The 22,930-nt window shown below is 37.0% G+C and overlaps 1 protein-coding gene and 1 non-coding gene across 2 annotated transcripts in view; one reads left to right on the top strand and one right to left on the bottom strand.

The window, feature by feature from the left end:
* Positions 1-228: 228 nt before the first annotated feature.
* STPG2 (sperm tail PG-rich repeat containing 2) overlaps positions 229-22,930 on the bottom strand; it is a 374,050-nt gene continuing 351,348 nt past the window's right edge. Inside the window, exons 13-14 of the mRNA XM_060187713.1 lie at positions 2,220-2,368; positions 229-438 (exon numbers count right to left, since the gene is read on the bottom strand). Of these exons, the coding sequence (XP_060043696.1) occupies positions 2,249-2,368 (120 nt within the window). The 3' untranslated portion in view covers positions 229-438; positions 2,220-2,248. The remainder of the gene's footprint in view (positions 439-2,219; positions 2,369-22,930) is intronic.
* On the top strand, positions 17,462-17,588 carry LOC132537910 (small nucleolar RNA SNORD22). The gene has a single exon (XR_009549321.1). It is a non-coding gene; the product is annotated as a small nucleolar RNA SNORD22 (small nucleolar RNA).

Raw genomic sequence — 22,930 nt, 5'->3', positions numbered from 1 at the left:
GTTACAGAAACCAGACCTTCCACCTTCTGCACTCCATAATGAGCCTGGGTCCATAATCCCAGAGGGTTAGGAAAGTTATCAGGGGAGGGCATGGGATTCAGAGTTCTGGTGGTGGGAATTGTGTGGAGTTGTACCCCTCTTATCCTATGGTTTTGTCAGTGTTTTATTTTTATAAATAATAAAAATAAATAAATTAATTAAGGAGTATTTTCTTTCAGTTGTCTTTATTCAGCACATATTTCTAAATGGAGGAACTAGTAATATATATCTAGAAAGAATGAAGTAAATATTTTTGGTTAAAAACAAAATTATTGTTTTTTGTAAAGAAGGCTAGGAAAGGAATTACATTCCTTCAAACAGCTGATGGAGAGCAGCATCCAAATGGCATCACTTTCCTGTGAGAATCTGTCAGTTTATCTTTACATTATTGGAATACATCTGTGGGAAATGAAAAACTATTTCAGTAAGTGCTATCTCTATTGTACTTCTCACCTCTTCCAAAACATTGATACTCTTTTAGTTATAGGACCTCAGATGAAAAGGAAATAAAAATTGCACAAAATATCTATTTTCATATTCAGTTTAACTGTTGCTGAGATCATTATGTCATATTTATCGCATTCTTCACTTGTAGATTGACCTAATGACCTGCTGTAATTTAAGTTAGTGAGCTTGCATATAATAATATCTACTCTACCCATAATTATTTAGATTTTTATCTCAATAATGCAGTGGGGGCTGGGCTCAAACCCGCGTTGTACACACATCTGAGCAGCACACTATCCAAGTGAGCTAATGCACCAGCCTTTATTTTAACTTTGCTAAAACTTAAGACTATTTTTAAATGAAATGAAAAACTTTTTAAAATTTTTGCATCTTACAGGAAGTACTGTATTTTCATAGATAAATTGATTAATAAATTAAGGGGTAATTCTCCCTGTCATAAAAATACATACTAAAATTAAAAGTATAATCTATTTTGGTATTGTAGGCACTGTTTTTTTAAGCTAAATTTACTGATGAGGTCAAAATTCCAAAACATGTGTATTTCAAACTCTTTATAGCATTATAACATCGCCCTAGTAGAAAAAACTGAAAAAGTAACATTGTATTCCATGTACCTAATGCTATCTGAAATATCATTATTTCAATATGCAATAATATAAAACATTATTAATGAGATGCTATACAACTTTTTAGTCAAACTAAGTCTTCAAGCTTTGACTTGCATGTTAGGCTTATATCTCAATTTAAATAGTCAAATTTTAAAAATGTTCAGTAGTATGTGGACTGTGATACCATGATTAAGGGAGGTTTACAAGGCAGTAAGAAAATCAGATAGCATCTACAAATCTACTAGTCTACTAATGTATCAAATACAAACATTTACATATTATTATAATAAACAATAAAGCTCCTTAGAAATTGATATATAAATAGTTTCTGAAATACAATTCCATGTAGCAACTGGCATACTGAAATTTAAAAACATCTGTAACTAGGTCACAATAACATCAAAGTTTTTAAATTCAGTTCCCTTTCACAAAGGGAAGACAAAAGCAAAATGTCTAATGCACAATTACCCCCTCTTTATCTATATTTTTTAAAAATGAAAAAGTTCTGAGAGCAATGCCATTCTACACTTGTAGACCCCATTGCTACAATTTTAAAAAGTAATAAAAATCAGTAACAGAAAGACTGTTATCTTCCCCTCACTAAGAAAGCAGTCTACCTTGGCACTAAAGACAAATGAAAAGTGAATTGTACACAAATAAAATGTCCATTCTTGACCATACTGATAATATTTATAAAAGCATGAACTCCCTTCTCAATATGTTAATTAAAAATTAATGCCATAAGCATAATGTATTTTACTTTGCCTTACCTATCAGATAGAATTAGAGAGAAATTGAGAGAGGAAGGGGAATAGAGAGGGAGAAAGACACCTGCAGCAATGCTTCAATGCTCATGAAACTTCCCCCTTGCAGGTAGGGACCATAGGCTTAAGTCAAGGTCCTTGGACATGGTAACATGTATGCTCAATCAAGTATGCCACTGCCTGGCCCCCTACCCCCACTACCAGTGTCTTATAGAGGAGTACAAGTATAATGCTCTGCAGACAGAAACACATTATCTGACCCAGAGATTTTGTGTGAAAGTAAATTCAGGCAAGAAAGACCACAGCAATGAGATGATTCCCTGAGGGTGGGCACACCTACCATTTTGAAGATTCAAATTTACTTCCTAGCTATATTCTTTTTATTTTTCCTTCAGTCATAGGACTTTTTCCATTTTCAATCAGGACTGGATTTGTTAGAGTGACATTAAATGTTTTCTTCAGAACAGAATGTCTTAAAAATGTGCTGAGCTATAAACCACAAGATAATGTATTAATCATACTATCCATTAATTTGAAAAAATGCATAATTAATACTGAACTTATAAATGTATAATTATTTACCAGAACCATATATAATACTTTGTGCACTTATATCACTAAGGTTAATACATGTATTTGTAAATGTAAAGTGTTATAAGTTATAAGCATAATTGAACATGTTTAACAGGTATCAAAATCCCTGTGATGTCTAAAATATGTAGATCTATCACTTATTAATATCACATAACCTTTATATCAAGTGCTAAACTTATTAACTCCAAAGAAGATACTTTGGCAAAAGGTATGAAAAGGAGCATACATCCCAGCACATTCTGTTATTACACCTCTTATCTTGCTTTCATAATAGGATACATTTTTCAGTGTGTCCAGTTTTTGTCTTTCATTCTCACATCCAGCTTTCCCAATTTTTCCACCTACTCAAGCAGAACACCTGGCCATAGGACATATGATTTTAAAAATGCATCAGAATCAAACTAACATGATGAAAGAACATGAAGAATACTAGTCATCAGATTTCCTGTGTAAATGCTGAGTTTTTTCTCTATATATACAGGGCATCTCTCTGTCTTCTACTCTCTGGCCAGTATATTTCTAATACTTTCATCATCTCTCCTTTCCATACTTTCCTTCTTGTGAATTTCTTCACTATCCCCATGTATTGATCACACCCTTGCCCCAAGCTACACCTACATAATACTTTATTATAGAAAAATGTGTGTGTGTGTGTGTGTGTGTGTGTGTGTGTGTGTGTGTGTGTGTGTGTGTGTGTGTGAAATTAGGTGTTGGATTTCTTTTTATGCTTTCTCTTAGAACTTTTCTTTAACCAAAAGCTAATTAAAATTTAAAAATAAAGACAGAACACAGATGTTTAAAAAAAGAAAAAAAAACTCCCAGACAATAACTTTGATTCACCTGCATTTCAGATTTCAGAATCAGGGGGAAAAAAAATCTAGTATAGCCACAAGCCCTTTGGAATATAACTAAAATATGCCTACTATCTGTCTACAAAATGAAGACCCCCCCCCAACTTTTCATCTGCATTATTCCAGCCTTTAGGTTCATAGTTAATCAATAATTTGTTCGGCTCTATATGTTAACTCTCTTTTCAGGTTCCAGATGCTAGCATGATGCCAACCAGACTTCCCTGGACAGACAACCCCACCATCATGTCCTAGAGCTCAGCTTCCCCAGAGCCCTACCTCACTAAGAAAAGAGAAAGACAGGCTGGGAGTATGGATAGATCTCCAACTTAGTAGGAAAAGAGAGAGGCAAGCTAGGAGTATTGATCAACCAGTCAATGCCCATGTTCAGTGGAGAAGCAATTACAGAAGCCACACCTTCCACCTTCTGCATCCCACAATGACCTTGGGTCCATACTCCCAGAGGGTTAAAGAATAGGAAAACTATCAGGGGAGGGCATGGGATACAGAGATCTGATGGCGGGAATTGTGTGGAGTTGTACCCCTCTTATCCTATGGTTTTGTCAATATTTTCACTTTATAAAGAAAAGAAAAGGAAAAAAAAGAAAAAGAAAAAAGAAAAAAGTAGCCATTAAAATTAAGTATTTGTGAAATTGTATAAGATCAGAACAAGAACAGGTATACATAGGATAATTTAAAATATTTAAAAGTAAAAGCAGAATTAATAAACTTGAAATTTATAAAAAATACTTTTAAGGTGGGGTGGCTGGGGAGACAGCATCATGGTTCTGCAAAAGACTCATTTGAGACTCTGGGAACCTCCATAAGCCAGGGCTGAGTAGTGTCTGTTTTTCATATCTATCTATCTATCTATCTATCTATCTATCTATCTATCTATCATCTATCTATCATCTATATATCTATCATCTATATATCTCCATATCATCTGTCTATCTCATTAAAATAATAAAAAATTTTGAAGTGTTGGTATAGATACAGTTGTGTTGACAATAAACTGAAGGGAGATACAGTACAAATCAGACCCTTTATGTCAACTCGCTTCCAGAAAATGAACTAGCTTAAGGAACTGGGATGGAATCATTCTTAGTCTAGACATGAAGTCATATGATAGCATTGCCTGTGCACTGTTGAGCTGATGTTGCTGTGATAGGCCCCAAGTTACATTATTGTCAAAACAAACTTAGAAATAAGTACAACTTCTTTTCTGACAGAAAGAGCAAGACTAATCCAAGTACTAATGTGTCTGAATTAGGGCAGTAGGGAGGTAGACACAGAATAGAGACAGTCAGGCTTTGTTTGTAGCAGAGGACACTCTTTCAGGGTTTCTTTCTGTTAACTGAGGGTCAGAAATTGAAGTTCCATCTAAAGAAGATTTAGGAGAGGGATGGGATGATGTTATAAACAGTATAAATCTATAATATATAAGTACTGTGATTCAAACTTCCAAACATATGGTGAATACAGTAAAAATGTAGCATGCTAGGCTTAAAATAACCACAGGCATTTAGCATATGAAATTGGCATTATGAGTCAAAATACAAAAGAGATGTATTCAAAGGGCATTTCTAATATAAATCCTCAGATTTATCAACTGAAAATGACTATGTCATAAATATCTCCACAGTACAAGCACATGTAAATTTAAATTTTCAGTATTTTAAATGAAAAATGAGGATGAATATAGTAAAACACAAGTGACTATTTGAAGTGTTAGTTTTACAATTTCATTCTGGTGATTTACAAAGAGTTATCTGAGAGGATACATATTTCATTGCTACGTGGAATAAGAATAACAATAAAATCTTTCAAATATTTAGAAATAACTTCTGCTTCTTTTTATCTTTTTTGATTCCCTTAAATAGTGACTCTTAATTTTCAGTATTCAAGAGTTTCACTTCTTTTCTTAGGTTTATTCCTAGATATTTGAAAGTGGATCTGATTTCTGTATTTATTCTTTTTCTGACTTAGTGTTTTCATAAAGCAATGTGACCAACCTTTGTATATTAATCTTTTAGCCTGGAAACTTATTATATTGCTCGATAATTTATAGGAAATTCTTGCTGAATTCTTTAGGTTTTTCTATGTATACTATCATATCATCTGCAAATAGTAACAGTTTGATGTCTTCTCTTCTAATTAGTATCACTTTACTTCCTTTCTCTTGTCTGATTACTATGACAAGGACTTCCAAAACTATATTGAATGATAAAGGGAAGCCCTGTCTTATACCTGATCTGAGTGGAATTGTTGGCTATTGGTTTGATGTAAATACACTCTACTAGGTTAAGAAATTTTCCCATCTATTCCTACTTTTTGTAGTGTTTTGATCATGAAAGGATGTTTGATTTTTGTCAAACATTTTTGTCTACTGAGATAATAATGTGATTGTTCATTTTTCCTTTTCAGACTATTAAATGAAGAAAGCAGTCTCTGCAACAAATCGTGTTGGGAAAATTGGATTGAAATATGAGAACGAAACTGAACCACTATATTTTACCACACAGGTAAGCTCCAAATATTCAAGGACTCAGATGTTAGACCAGAAACTATCAAATACTTAGAGGAAAATAATGACAAAACTCCTTTCCATCTGTTTTTTATAGGTATATTCAATGACACAAGTCTAATTGCAAGGAAGACAAAACAAAAAATAAACCAATGAGACTACTTCAAATTTAAAAGTTTCTGCACAGCAAAAGAAATCACCATCCAGACAAAGAGACTATAGAACAGGAGATCTTTACTTGCCATATAGCTGATAAGAGGCTAATAACCAAAATATATAAGGAGCTCACAAAACTCAGCAATATATATATATATATATTCCCAATCCAAAAATGAGGAGAGGATGTGAACAGAATATTCATCAAAAAAGAAAAAAATGCTTCAAGTCAGAGATAGTCATAGAAATGGTAATAAAGACAACAATGAGATTCCACTTCACTTCTATGAGAATTCCATACATCAGAAAGGACAATAACAATAAATGCTGGAGAGGTTGTGGGAGCAATAGAACCCTCCTGCACAGCTAGTGAGAATGTAAATTGGTCAATCCCCTGTAAAGAACAGTCTGGAGAACTCTCAGAGGCTAGAAATGGTCCTACCCCACTACCATGGTGCCAACTAGACTTCCCTGGGCAAACAACCCAACCAATGTGTCCTGGAGCCCCGCTTCCCCAGAGCTCTGCCCCACTAGGGAAAGAGAGAGGCAGGCTGTGAGTATGGATCGACCTGTCAATGCCCATGTTCAGTGGGGAAGCAATTACAGAAACCAGACCTTCCACCTTCTGCACTCCATAATGACCCTGGGTCCATACTCCCAGAGAGTTAAAGAATAGGAAAGCTATCAGGAAAAAAGATGGAATATGGAGTTGTTGTGGGAAGTGTATGGAATTGTACCCCTCTTATTCTATGGTCTTGTCAGTGTTTCCATTTTATAAATAAAAAGTAAAAAAAGAATAAATAGTCCTACCCTATCTCCCTATAATTCCTCTCCTGTGGAAATATCTTGAGGAATCAAATACACCCATCCCAAATATATATCTTTATACCTATGCTCATAGCAGCACAATTTATAATAGACAAAAGTTGGAAGCAATCCAAGTGTGCAACAACTGATGAGTGGCGGGGTGAGAGTGTTTTGCAAAAAAAAAAAAAAACGATAAATTTTACACATGTATCAACAACTATATACTGTAAATCAATCCTCTCAATAAACTATTTTAAAAAGAAACAACTTCCGATGAATATGAATTCATACTGATATATAAAACTAAAATATTTTTACAGTCATTCCATCAAATTACATGAACTATTCCAAATCATGTGAATAATATTCATCATGAACAAAATTGTTTCCTTTCCAAATTTCAAGAGTTTACTATAAAACATAAAGTCATGGGACCCATAAAATAAACCTAAAATAGACTTCCTAGCTTCTTACAACATGAAGACCCCAAATATCATTTTCTATATTCTTACCTTTAGGTTCCTGATTACTAAACAATTTATTCTGTTTTATATCCTAGTACTTTACAGCTACTGAGGTAAAAATGATACCATGACATCATCCTGATTTCTCTGGGCAGACAACCTCACCAATATATCCTGGAATCACACCTCTCCAGAGCCCTATCCCAGTAGAGAAAGAGGAAGGTATAAATAGGTTGGAGTTATGGATCAACCTGTCAGTGCCCAAGTCCAGCGGAGAAGCAATTACAGAATCCAGGCTTTCTACATTCTGCTGCCCCATAAAGATCTTTGGTCCACACTCCTAGAGTGGCAAAGAATAAAAAACAACAACAGCAAGACACTAATATAGTCATGGGCCCTTTGGAATATAACTAAAATAGGCCTACTAACTATCTACAAAATAGAGACCCCCAAATCTTCATCTGCACTATTCCAGCCTTTAGGCTCATGATTAGTCAATAATTTGTTTGGCTTTATATGTTAACTCTTCTTTCAGCCACCAGGTTCCAGATGCCAGCATGATGCCAACCAGATTTCCTTGGACAGACAACACCACCAATGGGTCCTGAAGCCCTGATTCTCCAGAACTCCATTCCACTAGGGAAAGAGAGAGACAGACTTGGAGTATGGATTGACCTGTCAGTGCCCATGTTCAGCAGGGAAGCAATTACAGAAGCCAGACCTTCCACCTTCTGCACCCCATAATATCCCTTGATCTATGCTTCCAGAGGGATAAAAAATAGGAAAGCTCTTGGGGAGGGGATGGGATACAGAGTTCTGGTGGTGGGAACTGTATGGAGTTGTACTCCCTTTGTCCTATGTTTTTTGCCAGTGTTTTCTTTTTATAAATAAAAATTATTTTAAAAAAATAGGGAGTCGGGCTGTAGCGCAGCGGGTTAAGCGCAGGTGGCGCAAAGCACAAGGACCGGCATAAAGATCCCGGTTCGAACCCCGGCTCCCACCTGCAGGGGAGTCGCTTCACAGGCGGTGAAGCAGGTCTGCAGGTGTCTATCTTTCTCTTCTCCTCTCTGGCTTCCCCTCCTCTCTCCATTTCTCTCTGTCCTATCCAACAACGACGACAACAACAATAATAACTACAACAATAAAACAACAAGGGCAACAAAAGGGAATAAATAAATAAAATAAATATTTAAAAAAAAATTAAAAAAAATAATAATAATAATAATAGGGAAGCTTCCAGTGGAAGGCTGGGATATGGACCTCTGGTGGTGGGAACTGTGTGGAATTGTACCCCTCTTATCCCACAATCTTGTCAATCATTTTTCAATCACTAATGATAATAATAATAATAATAAAACTTTAACAGGAATCTTGGATAGTTTTGTTGTTGTTGTTGTTGTTATTGTTAAGGTACATCTCATATTTACTAGACTGTTTATAAAACCAGTTCTAATTATTACCATTATTATTTTCACCAGAGCACTTCTTAGCTGTTTTGTTTTGTTTTATTAATAACAATGATCAACAAGATTGTGTGACAAGAGTAGTACAATTCCATACAGTTGACACCATCAGATTTCCACACCCAGTCCCCTCCATTGGTAGGTTCCATAGTCTATAGCTCTGGATGTATGGACCAAAGATCTTTATGGGGTGCAGAATGTGGAATTCTGTAATCGCTTCTCCACTGGACATGGGCATTGATAGGTCAATCCATATCCCCAGCCTGTTTCTATCTTTCCCTAGTAGGGCCGGGCTATGGGGATATGGGGTTCCAGGACACATTGGTGCGGTCAACTACCCAGGGAAGTCAACTTGGTGTCACAATATCATCTGCAACTTGGTGGCTGAAAAGCATTAAGATATAAAATAGAACTGTTGGGGTATGTCTCGGGGGAGAGAGAAGAGACAAGAGCAGAGCGGGAACACAAATCTTTATTCACACAGACACCCCAAAAATGGGCAAAAGCAGAGCAGTTTAGGCCATGTAGAACTAGTAAAATGTAAATTGGCCGCCTCCCATTATGCCTAGCAGCCCTTCTCTGGGTCAGTTGCAGACAAGAAAAAAGGAGCAAGAGAGAGAAAGTGGAAGCAGGAGGGATTTTATGGGAGAAATTCCAGAAGTGGCAAGTTGGGATGGGATTGGCTAGAAAAGGGGGTGGAGAAAACAAGGCACTCTGGGAAGGTATAAAGCTTCCATAGTAATGGTTACTAGGGTTTCATCTCTCACGGAAATGGGTGATACCCTGAGGGGGTAAAATGGTGGATATCTGTAAATAAAACTTGCATGGAAATATAATGGTTTGTGGGCCCTGACAATGTTCAACCACATCTGCACAATTACCCAACAAGAACAAACTGGGGACTTCTAGAAGGCTTAGCCATGGAAAAACTGGGCCTAAATAACCTCTCCTCCCAAAACAACAAATAAATACAAGAGACCCAACTGAAGTCATAATGTACAGATAAAAGTTCTGTAGCCTCAGGTGGGTGCTCATTTGCAGTTGGAGAGAAAGGGGGCACAGGAGCTGGTTGAAGAACAGCAAAGTCAAATCAGAGCTCTGGGTGGCATAGGCAGTATACTGCACCATTTTGGTGATTTTACTTTATGCACAGCAAGCAAGTAACATTGTTCTTAGTGCTGGAATAAAAGAGACAGGCTTAAAAACCTCTCAGTCTTTGACTCAGGGGTGCCTTAGCCTTCTGAATTTAAGGCAAGAACACATTAAATAGGGCTTTTGTGACCACAAGACAGCCCAAAGCAACCACCACCCCCACACACACACACACATACACACTTCATCCCAACTGCCATAGATCATACAAACAAGAGAAACCTAGAAATCACAATAGCACCACCTGCTATTGTGGTCAATAACCAGCACAAAAAAAAAAAGCAATCAGAGAAACAGAACTAAACAGCCAACTTTGCTGTATCAGCCAGACAGAAATGAAACAGAGGCAATCCAAGGAATTACAGATTTAGAGAGACTCTCAGAGACAGACTACACAGAGCTCATTATGAGGACTCTCCAAAAAAATTAAGCAAGGATTAAAAGAGCATGTTACTATGGAATTAAAACACATGAGAGTGCAATTTACAACAGAGATCACTAAGAATCTTCAAATACTGAAAGAAGAACTTCAGTCAGAACTCATAGGAATAAAAAGACACTCTAACTGCAATCCATGCCCAGGCAGAAGGCTTAGGAAGTAGATCCACACATTCAGAATAATCTCCAATCTAGAAGATAGGGCCAGCCCACTCTTTCAATCAAAGATGAGGGAGATGATTGGTTTAGAAAGACTGAAGCAACCCTCTATGAAATTGCAGACTCCATCAAAAGGCCAAATATAAGAGTTATAGGTGTATCTGAAGAGGAGGACAAGGCGAAAGGCCCAGAGTCCATTTTCAGAGCAATTTTAGCTGAGAACTTCCCTCACTTAGGAAACCATCAAAACATTCTCACTCAAGAGGCATAATGGTAACCCAGATTTATAAATACAAAAAGACTAATGCCAAGGCACATTATTGTAAAATTATCAAAAGTCAACAAAGAGGGAAAAAATTTACTGGCTGCTAGGGAAAAGAAAGAAGTTGCATACAAAGGCAGAGCTATAATACTTTCATCAGATTTCTCTTTACAAACTGTAGAGGCAGGGAGTGAGTGGAGTAGCATATTCAAAGTTCTAAAGGAGAAGGGATTCCAGTCAATGCCCATGCCCATCAGAGAAGCAATTATAGAAACCAGACCTCCCACCTTCTGCACCCCACAAGGACCCTGGGTCCACGCTCCCAGAGAGATAAAGAATAGGAAAGCTTCCAGTGGAGGAAATAGGATATGGAACTCTGGCAGAGGGAAATGTGTGAAATTCCACCCCTCTTATTCTATGGTTTTGTCAATATTTTCTATTTTTTTATTTTACAAATAAATTTATTTTTTAATTTTATTTATTTAATTTTTTTAAAGAGATGCAGAGAGAGAGGCACACAGAGACAGAAACACCAGAGCACTGCTCAGCTCTGGTTTATGGTGGTGCAGGGGATTGAACCTGGGATTTAGGAGCCTCAGGCATGAGAGTTTGTTTGCATAACACTTTATTTGTGGATGCTGTCCCCCACCCACAAATAAATTAAATTTAAAAAAAGAAAAGAAAGGAATAGAGCAGAACCATAGAAAAAATTGCCAAATATATATAACAAGGGATAGGTAGCTGTAGAAATAATAGTTAACTTATGTCTGTAACTGGGAGAATTGCTGTGTAGTTTCCAATGGAGGTAATGGTAACACAAAATTTTGGTGGTGAGAATGGTGTGGATTTATACGCATGTTATCTCATAATTTTGTAAATCAATAATAAATCACTAATAAAATTTAAAAATAAGTAATAAATAAAAATAAAACAGAACAACTTTTTTAGTAATCAGGAACCTAAAGGTAAGAATATAGCAGATGAAATCTGGGGTCTTCCTGTTGGAAGGAGCTAGGAAGTTGATTTTAGGTATATTCCAAGGGGCCCATGACTTTATACTAATTTTTGCCTGAGGCCAATAGCTAACATACAGGTAGGCTAAAAGCATTATCTGTGAAGATGGTATCAGAGTTGGGAATATGTCTAGAAAGCTGGATCAGGGCAGAAAGTATCCCCCAAAAATGAAAAATGTATATAAATACCATTCATTAATTGCAAACGCCATCAATCTGACCTAGGGCCCATGTCTATTCATATTCAGCACAGGAGCCTGCATAATATTTGCATCCCTGTCAGTCTGAAGTCACATTCCATGGTCATAGCTAGGAACATTCTAGGCTTCACCCATTTCAGGACCTGTCTTCTTTGAGTAGCAGAATATGCTGACCCAGCCTCCCTTTAGAGAGTGGGGCAATTTCTACCACTGTTGTTCTACACTGAGGTCAATATTCTATAGAGGCCCACAAGAGAGTTTATGATATCATTCTTGATGGAGATGACCAGTGATGATGGAGAGAGGGATCTGTTAGAGGTCTAGGCCCATCATATCTGTGTGGGAATGACAGGATTCCCTGATTAGGGCTACACATGATGGGATGGCCTGGTAGTAACCCAAAGGGCAATCATTACAATGTGCTGGTTAAACACTTTCCCTAAGCCTAAGTTTGGGCTACAGTGGATAAATTTGCATTTTGATAGAATATGTTAGCACTCCGGATCTCGTCTGATCTCAGAAGATAGAATATATTGACATCATATTGATTATTCAATAGTGAAACAAAACACAACCAGCATGCTAACATACAAAAATGACTCCTAAAGAACACACATTATTTTAAACCCTGTCTCTTGCATTGAAGGTCAGTGCTAGACGCAAGAAAATGCTAAATAATAGTCTGCTATTATTTATATCAGAAGGAAGACTCAAGTCTTAGGTGACTTCTCAGGGAAGCAGGAGCTGGGGCCTAGCAATGAACTATGTAGGCTGTGCTTCACATAAGCAAAGAAAATGTTCCTCTTCTTTTCACTAAACCAAAACTCCTGTGGATTTTTCCTCTTTACTTTAATTTTATTTTACAACACAGAGCTTAAATCTTTCACAACAGAAAGAAAATGGCTGATATATATAATTATAAAATAAACTATAAAATGTCTCAGAAGACTTAGCCTTATGGTTGGTAATGACTTGATACAACATCAGTGTCATGTGAGATAGGAAAGGCAATGTTAATAGTTTGATCTTCATTAAAGAAAAGATTCTGGGAGTCTGGTGATAGCATAGTCAGTTAAGTGCACATAGTACTAAGGGTAAGGACCTGTATAAGGTTCAAGCCCCTGGCTCCCCATCCGCAGGGAGGACACTTTCTGAATGGTGAAGCAAGTCTGCAGGTGTCTTTCTCTGTAACTCCCTATCTCTCCCTCCTCTCTCAGTTTCTTTCTGTTCTATCTAATAAAATGGGGAGGGGATGCCCACTAGAGCAGTGGATTCATAGTACTTCCATAGAGCCCCAGTGATAACACTGGATGTGAAAGAAAGGAAGGAAGGAAGGAAGGAAGGAAGGAAGGAAGGAAGGAAGGAAGGAAGGAAGGAAGGAAGGAAAAAAAGAGAGAGCGAGTGAGAGACAGGAAGGAAGGAAGGAAGGAAGGAAGGAAGGAAGGAAGGAAGGAAGGAAGGAAGACAATGTCGAGAAAATGAAAATACAAACAAGGGACTGGTAGAAAAATATTTGTAAAACACATATCTGATAAAGCACTATAGTCCAAAACATACAAAAGACTTGCAAAAATCATAAATAAGAAAATAAGTAGCTAAGATCATAGCTCAGCTGTTGAGGGCAAGACTTTCATGCGTACTGATCCCCAACACTGAAGATGCCAGGTCAGTGCTCTGGCCTCTCTTCCTCACTCATAAAGCAAATATATAACTCTTCATGACTATAAACAATTAAAAGTAAATGGACCACCTTAGGTAAATGGACAAAATACCTGGACACCTTAATGAAGGAAAAATCTTACTCATGTGGCATTTAAGAAACTTAACAAAGAAAAAGGGTTAAGCTTTAATAAATCCCTGGTATATATATGCAGGTGTTGGGTTACAGGAGAGGATAAAGAAGAATGGGATTTAAAGGATTCAGGAGATCTGATCCTTCGCAGTGGGTGAAGATTAGGCTATAATGGCAGATAAGGTAACACATTCGGCTTCCGGGGAGGGGGGGGCGGGGGCGGGATAGGACACAGTCTTTTGATGGAGGGAATGGTGTTTATGTACACTCAGATTAAAGTGTAGTCATATAAACCACTGTTCAATTAATATGAGAGGGGAAATATTGATCATATGTCTAGAACTTTTTAAACACAGACTGAGTCTTCTTAATACATAGGCTAAGTCTTTGATATGTTGACTCTCTCAAAAGTCTAGGCCACGGAGAATAGAAGCAACTGGTGGCACAGCTATATATAAGATGCTGGGTATTATACAGCAAACCCTAACAAAGGGACTTTTCAAAGTTAACCCAATCACCAAATAATGTGATGATAACAATAACTATCCATTGTCTTCTTGAACCCTAAGACAGCAGGAACCTCACATTTCCACAATAAAGCCTATATTTCCCCCAGTCCTGGAACCCTAGGGTTGGGCCCACTTTCCTACATGCTTCTCTCAATTCATATCAAATAATATTGCATCCCCTGACCACAACCTTATCAATGCAACAAGTGCCACCCCAGTATGCTTCACTTCAGACTGTGTCCAGAGACTTCAGGTGTGGAACGACAACCCTTCAGCTTCATTACTCAGGTGAGACCTTTCCTTTTATAGTATTATCTAATTCCATTCCAGGTGCTCCACTCCCTAATAAAGTCCCCAAACCTAGATATAGTCCAGGTCCCCTGAGACAGAGCATATGTTCACACGTGCCCATAAACCAGGGAAAAAAATATACCTGAAAGCAGAAGTACTCAAGAGTCTGCAGTGAGTAACCCCCAACACTTCATCTGCACTATTACAGCCTTTAGGTCCATGATTGTTCAACATTTTGTTTGGCTTTGTATGTTAACTCTCTTTTCAACTACCAGGTCCAGGATGCCAGTATGATGCCGACCAGATTTTCCTGGACTGACGACCCCAGCAATGTGTCCTGGAGCTTTCCCAAAGACCCACCCTACTAGGGAAAAAGAGAGGCAGACTGGGAGTATGGATTGACCAGTCAATGCCCATGTTCAGGGGGGAAGCAATTACAGAAGCCAGACCTTCCACCTTCTGCAATCCACAATGACCCTGGATCCATACTCTCAGAGGGATAGAGAATGGGAAAGCTATCAGGGGAGGGCATGGGATATGGAGATTGAGTGGTGGGAATTGTGTGGAACTGTACCTCTCTTACCCTATGGTTTCATTTTTGTCTCCTTTCTTAAAAAAAAATAATTAAAAAAAAATAAAAAGTGATAAACATTAAAAAAGAAGAAGTGAAAGACTTGTATACTGAAAATTATGAGTCATTACTCAAGGAAATTGAAAAAGACACAAAGAAGTGGAAGGATATTCCAGACCTTCCATTTTCTGCATGCCACAATGACCTTGGGTCCATACTCCCAGAGGGATAGAAAATGGGAAAGTTATCAGGGGAGGGGATGGGATATGGAGATCGGGTAGTGGGAATTGTGTGGAGTTGTACCCCTCCTATCCTATGGTTTTGTTAATGTCTCCTTTCTTAAATAAAAAAAAAGAAATTAATTACAATAGGTAAGTCTAATAAAGGATGTGGATGACTTATTCCACGAAAACTGTAAGAAAATTGAAAGACTTTAAAACATTTTCCCATAAAATCTTCTAGACTAAGCCAGACAGTGGCATACCTGAATGAGTGCACATATTATCATACACAGACCAAATTCAAGCCCCTGGTCCCTACCAGCAGAGGGGAGCTTTCAGGAGTAGTAAAAGAATACTACAGATGCCCTTCTTTCTCTTTCTCTTTATCTCTATCTCTTTCTCTTTGCCCTTCTCTCTCTTTGCCTTTCTCTTTCCCTTTCCCTTCCCCCTTCCCATTTCCTTTCTCTTTCTCCTCTTTCTTTTTCTCTTCTCCTTCTCTTGATTTATATCTCTGTCCAGTAAATAAATGCAATATTAAAATTTTTAATAAATATATAAGAAATATAAAAAAATGTTTTAATTGCAATCATAGGTCCTAAGTTTGATCAATACTGCAGGTGCCAGAGCAGTGCTCTGTCTCTTAGCTTATGAAATGAAATAAAACTTTGTTGTAAATGAAATAATATTGTGTACATATTTTAAATAAGTATGATAAAAATAATAATGTCCTGCCAGATGAGATTAAATTGTAAAGAAGAAATTCTTTGATAAACAGGGAGCATCTCCTGAAAAATTTTTCTAATTTGTTCTCAACTTAATCCTACCAAGGATACAAGAAGATGTAGCAGTCCCTGTTCACTTATTCTCACACCAGCAGTTGATTACTTAGAGTACAGAGTGAAAGTAAAGATATGAAGATGAAAAGGTTGAATCTAAGGTGCCACAAGCTTATACTGAGTCCAAATCTGTATATAAAATGGGTATGCCTAAGACAACTGTAAAAGTTAAAATCTTGGAACTACCAGTTTATGAATGTATCAGACCTCTCATATTTTTTCAATAAACATATAGCTTATTAATTAAGAATTCTTGCCCATATTTTAGTATACTAATTTTTGGCTGTTTTATGTATTTTTTTTATTTCCCTGAAATATTATTTCTAACATTTTTCTGTCTAACCATCTATTGCCTGTATCTATAATATAGTATATTTTGTTTATTGACTATGTTTATTTTATTTATTTGTCTAGATTTTCTGTAAATAATTTAGACTTAAAATATATTCTATGTGTTTATGAAAAAATTTAATTGTATTTCTCTCTCTAGTATTTATATTTCTAATTATCCTCTTCCCCTTTATTTAAGTCTTTTTTGACTAAGACTTCTAGTATCATAATAAAGGTAGTGGTTATAAGTATATATGTTCAGAGAACACTACCAAACCACAAGTGAACCATTTTTCATCTCTACCAGAAATGAATTATCCTTCCTATCCTGCCACTCCTCCTCCTCTTCCCCTTCCTCCTCCTTCTTCTTTCTCCTTTCTTTTTCTAAGTCGCTAAGCTTTCTCACCAATAATTTGGATTGCTAGTTTTTTTGTTTTAATTTTAGTCATTTTAGTAGGTTTTTAGTGAAACCATATCACTATTATAATCTGCATTTCCCTAATGATAAACAGTACTGAGCATACATTATATGCCTATTTTGTCTCTGCAATTTGTGAGACCAAATAACCATAATTTTGTATAACTCTGCTCTCTTTCCTTTTTGTCACAATTTCGACAGACAAGAGTTAAATTAAATTAAGGAGGTAGGAAAAATATACACTAGCAGAGACTTATGCCTTGTGACATATGAGAACCAGTTCTTGTCATATTCTTTTGGGCTTTAGGACCAAGGTACACCTTACAGGTATTTTTGTGTTGTTAAAGAGTCCATAACTAGGTTAATAGGCTGATTTGTGGAGACTACACAGGGAAGGCCTCTTCAGTCTATAGCCAACTTGCTCTTTGTTCCCAGACTAGAAAATTCTGTTCCGAGGAAGGTTCTCTACTGACTGATCTTCAGCTACTCACACCTACCTGTCAACCTCATAACTAACTATGTATGATTTTTTGCCTGTGACGAAACACCCAACTTGTCTTATCTCCTGTCCTGATCCCAGAGCTAGCAAAGGTGAGCCCACTGGGACTGGCTGGGGGAAAAGAGAAAATTTTATTCCAGAAGGAGCTGTCTGAGGTATTGATTAACTGTACTCTACTGAATACATAAAGAGTAGTGATTGCCGCCCCGGGCTCCCCACCTGCAGGGGCGTCACTTCACAGGCAGTGAAGCAGGTCTGCAGGTGTCTTTCTCTCTCCCTCTCTGTCTTCCCCTCCTCTTTCCATTTCTCTCTGTTCTATCCAACAACGACGGCATCAATAACAACAATAATAACTACAACAATAACAACAACAAAAAGGCAACAAGAGCAAAAAAGGGAAAATAAATAAATATTAAAAAGTTAAAAAAAAAAAAGTAGTGATTGCCATCTAATAAGAACTTAACTATCTTCCTAAACAGAAATTCCAGCCTTGGAGGACTCAATTTTATATAGTCTGATTTGATTAGCTCTCAATTATAAATAAAAGTCTGTATTCAACATTAAAAAATATGTGTGATTTTCCCTTAAGAACTCCTGAGCATATAGACTATTAAGTCTAACTGTATTCAGTATAATACCAGACTCACACTTCTTTCTGAAACTTGCTCTACACTCTGTGCTGACCAGACATTCTTTCCATGATGTTTACTTTTTTCTTTTCCTTTATTCCCTTCTTTTTTCTTGATAGGGTAGAGAGAAACTGAGAGAAGAGAGAGGTAAGGAGAGAAAGATAGACATCAGCAGACCTTCTTTACTACTCATGAAGTGTCCTCCCTTCAGGTGGGGACCTGAGTCTTGACCCCAGGTTTTTGTGTACTCAACCAGGTGTGCTTCCAGGTGGTTGTTTTCCAGACAGCAATGCCCCTCTTTCTGTTCAGCTATCCCAGTGATTTCTGACACTAGCAGGGTACCACTTTGTAGTACTGGTGGTAAATAGAAAGCTGAATTATTTCAAAGAATTTTTTCACACTCTTTAAAGTTGGCATTGCCAACTTTATTTGTTAGCAATTCATAATATTTACTGGTAGTTTTATAAATTCTTCTTGGTGATTTAAAATGTGTTTATATTTCTATGCCAACATTTTTATTTTTAGCTGGATAGGTCTATCACATTTGCCTATTGTAAGTTTGTTCACTACATTTGTAACAATATTATTCACACCCTTCTAAAGCTTAGCAAATTATCCAGGAAGTATATGGCCAACACAGTAAGCATGTGAGGATATACAATAAGCACTGAAAATAATTTTTAAAAAGGAAACTGATGATCTTTTTCCATGTTTTTTCAGAGGTCCTACCATAAATTATTCAAAGTCATAAATCATACATTCAAGTGTGAAATAGGACTACCTAGAAGTTGAGGAGTTATAGAGTTTGTTAAAGATATTTGCAATAGAATGTTAGCACCCATACAAGTATAGTCAAAACCCACAAATGTGTGAAGAAAAAAATGTTAACATTTTAGTGACATTTTTTTAAAGTTCACAACATTCAAAAGAAATATTATATCCAAGAAATGAAAGAAAAAAAACAGTAGAAGTTATAGTCAGTATCTGAAAAAGGTCATGAAAATTGCATAGCCACTGAATTTAGCCTCATCTTATGGAAAAACCATTATCACATGCAGAAACTATAAAGCCATAGTCACTGAATCTCTTCAGAATCTTTCCAAATAACTATAACAGTTTTTATAGCAACCGTGAAGTTTAATTAGAAAAATTAAGAGTTAAAAATACATAATTAAAATGTTACTAAAGGGAGTCTGGCAGTAGCGCAGCAGGTTAAACACACGTGGCACCAAGCTCAAGGACCTGTATAAGGATCCCGGTTCGAGCCCCTGCTCCCCACCTGCAGGGGAGTTGCTTCACAAGTGGTGAAGCAAGTCTGCAGGTATCTATTTTTTCTCTCCCACTCTCTGTCTTCCCCTCCTTTCTCCATTTCTTTCTGTCCTATCCAACAATAACAACAATAAAACAACAAGGGCAACAAAAGGGAATGAATAAATAAATAAAATATATTTTTAAAATATTTTAAAGAAAAAAAGTCTATTCTTAAAAAAATGTTACTAAAAATGTATGTTTGGAAGACTTCTGGAGGCAGGGCTACAAGCAGCAGCAGATCTTTTTCTCTCCTCTCCCAGATCAACTAGGAATACCAAAGGAGACCACCTGGGACCAAAACAAGACAGGACCAGAACGACTTCAGGAACCCACCAAATCACCGGTGAGTGCAAACACGTGTGGCTGGTGGACAGAAAGGAGCCTAGGGAGAGAGTAAGTGGCTGGTAACAGTCCAGAAGTCACCACCTCCAGGCTGTTCCACCAACAAGGGGACAGCTGAAGGGATGAGAGGACTCCCCTGAGACTCACCAAGTGAAAACATGAGTTTCCATTGCTACTGCCCTCAGAATATGGAGCAGAGGCAAGGAGGGACACCAGGGGACAGAGATCTAAACAGGAAACTCAGGAGAAGACCTATGCATCTGTGGCATAGCAGTGGGGTTGTGAAAGTCTCTTTGAATAACCACTAGATTATCTCTGTTTTATCTCTTGGTCAAGAGTTAGCGACTAAGCTAAGAAGCCTACTTATAGTTTAAAAGCCTTCAGGCTCCCATAGCCTATAGGGAAGAAAAAGCACAAAAGTGGTTTTTAAGCCACTGAGCTCCAAATCAGGGATTAAAATACTATTGAAGCAACTGTCAACTTCCACAACAGTGAACCCTTTAATTGCCTTACTTAGACACAAGTCAATCCAAGCTAGAGTGATCAGTAATTTGAAAATCACTGAGAGAGGGAACTCATAACATAATATATAAAATGGTTAAACCAACAAGAAGAAATATTGGAGAAATCAACCAGGACAATACTCCAGCTAGAAGCCCCTCAATGGGTGAAGCACAAAATAATGTGGTCAACATCCAAACACTAGCTAAGGAAATAATCACAGGAGTGAGTAAAGAGTTTGAAAGAATTATAATCAGAAATACAGGAACAACAAATGAGACTAAGAAATAAAACACTAATTATCTCAAGGTATTAGAGAGCTGAAAGCTGAAATAGCTGAGCTAAGAATACAACTAGCTGAACAAGCTAAAACAGTATCAGAACAGGGTAACAAAATAGATGAACTCCAGAAAACAACAGAGGAGAGAGAGAATAGAATCAGTGAGGCTGAAGAATTAGCAAGATCGAGGATGAATTAGAGACAACTAAAAAAGAAGTAAGAGATATCAAAAAGAGATTAAGACACACTGAAAACAACAACAGAGTCCTATGGGATGACTACAAAAGAAATAATATATGCATTATTGGCTTACCAGAGGAAGAAAGAGAGGGAGAGGAAGAAAGCATTCTTCAGGCCATAATGGCTGAAAACTTCTCTAATGTAGACAACATCAAAGACATAAAGATTTAAGAAGCCCAGAGGGTCCCAAACAGAATTAACCTAGACTTAAAGACACCAAGACACATCATATTTAGAATGTAAAGGAATAAAATAAAGAAAGGATCCTGAAAGCTGCAAGAGAAAAACAAAGAGTCACCTACAGAGGAAAACCCATAGAATCAGCAGCAGACTTTACACAAACACTACAGGCCAGAAGATAATGGCAAGTTATCTATCAAGGACTCAGTGAGAAACACTTTCAACCAAGAATACTGTTTCCTGCTAGACTGTCATTCAGACTAGATAGAGGCATAAAAACCTTCTCAGACAAGCAACAGTTGAAGGAATCACCAAGCCTGCCCTGAAAGAAGTACTGAAAGGTCTCCTATAAAAAGTCAGAGCACCATAAATAGGCTATATATCAGAATACTCTAAAACTCTGCAAAAATAGTGATAAAATATCTTCAATATTTGATATCAATAAATTTCAATGGACAGAATTCACCTATTAAAAGACACAGAGTAGGAAAATGGATCAGAAAATACAACCCAACAATATGCTGTCTACAGGAAACCCACCTAACTCGACAAGACAAACACAGACTTAAAGTGAAAGGATGGAAAACTATCATACAAGCCAGTGTCCCACAAAAAAGTGCAGGAACAGCTATTCTCATATCTGACACGTTAGACTTTAAAATAGATAAGACTAAAAAAGATAGGAATGGACACTACTTCATGCTCAGAGAATCAGTCAGTCAAGAGGACTTAACAATTATTAACATCTATGCAGCCAATGAGGGTCCATATAAATACATCAAACACCTACTGAAAGAGCTACAGCAATATATTAACAGCAACACAGTCATAGTAGGGGAACTCAACACCCCACTCTCTCAACTTGATAGATCATCCAGGCAGAAAATCAATAAAGACATAAGGGAGATAAATGAAGAGATAGACAAACTAGAACTATTGGACATTTTCAGAGTCATTCCTCCCAAGAAACTGGAATACACATTTTAATCAAGTCTGCATGGGTAATTCTTAAAGATAGACCATATGTTAGGCCATAAAGACAGCATCAGCAAATTCAAGAGCCTTGAAATCATCCCAAGCATCTTCTCAGACCACAATGGAATTAAAGTAACACTTAACAATCAACAAAATATTAGGAATAGTCCCAAAATGTGGAAACTCAACAGTACACTTCTTAACAACCTCTGGGTCAAAGAGGAAATAAAGGAAGAAATCAAAATGTTTCTAGAGTTCAATGAAAATGAAGACACAAGCTATCAAAATATTTGGGACACAGCTAAGACGGTACTGAGAGGGAACTCCATAGCCATAGAAGCACACATTAGGAAACAAGAAAAAGCACAAATAAACAGCCTGATTGCACGTGTTAAAGACCTAGAAGAAGAAGAACAAAGGTACCCTAAAGCATCCAGAAGGATAGAAAGAACTAAAGTTAGGGCAGAAATCAATAACACTGAAAATAAGAAAAACATACAAAAGATCAACAAAAGTAAATGTTGGTTCTTTGAAAGAGTGAACAAAATCGACAAACCTTTAGCCAGACTCACAAAACAAAAAAGGGAGAAGACCCAAGTAAATCAGATACTAAATGAAGGAGGAGATATCACAGCGGACACTGCAGAAATTCAACATATCATGTGAGGCTTCTATGAACAACTATATGCCACCAAGCTGGAGAACCTGGAAAAAATGGAAGATTTCCTAGATACCTACCAACTTCCAAAACTAAGTAAAGAGGATGTAGATAACATGAACAGGCCCGTCACAGCTAATGAAATTGAGACAGTTATCAAAAATCTTCCAAAAATAAAAGTCATGGACAAGATAGTTTTACAAATGAATTCTACAAAACCTTCAAAGAAGAATTAATACCTCTACTTTTAAAAGTCTTCCAGAAGATTGAAGACACTGGAATACTCCCTTCCAGCTTCTATGAAGCCAACATCACTCTGATACCAAAACCAGACAGGGACACAAACAAAAAAGAAAACTACAGACCAATATCTCTGATGAACATA

The sequence above is a fragment of the Erinaceus europaeus genome, chromosome 3 (assembly GCF_950295315.1).
Source record: "Erinaceus europaeus chromosome 3, mEriEur2.1, whole genome shotgun sequence".
In the NCBI taxonomy this organism is placed as follows: Eukaryota; Metazoa; Chordata; class Mammalia; order Eulipotyphla; family Erinaceidae; genus Erinaceus; species Erinaceus europaeus.
The sequence above is the reverse complement of the archived record's forward strand: the minus strand, read 5'-3'. Positions and strand labels throughout refer to the sequence as shown.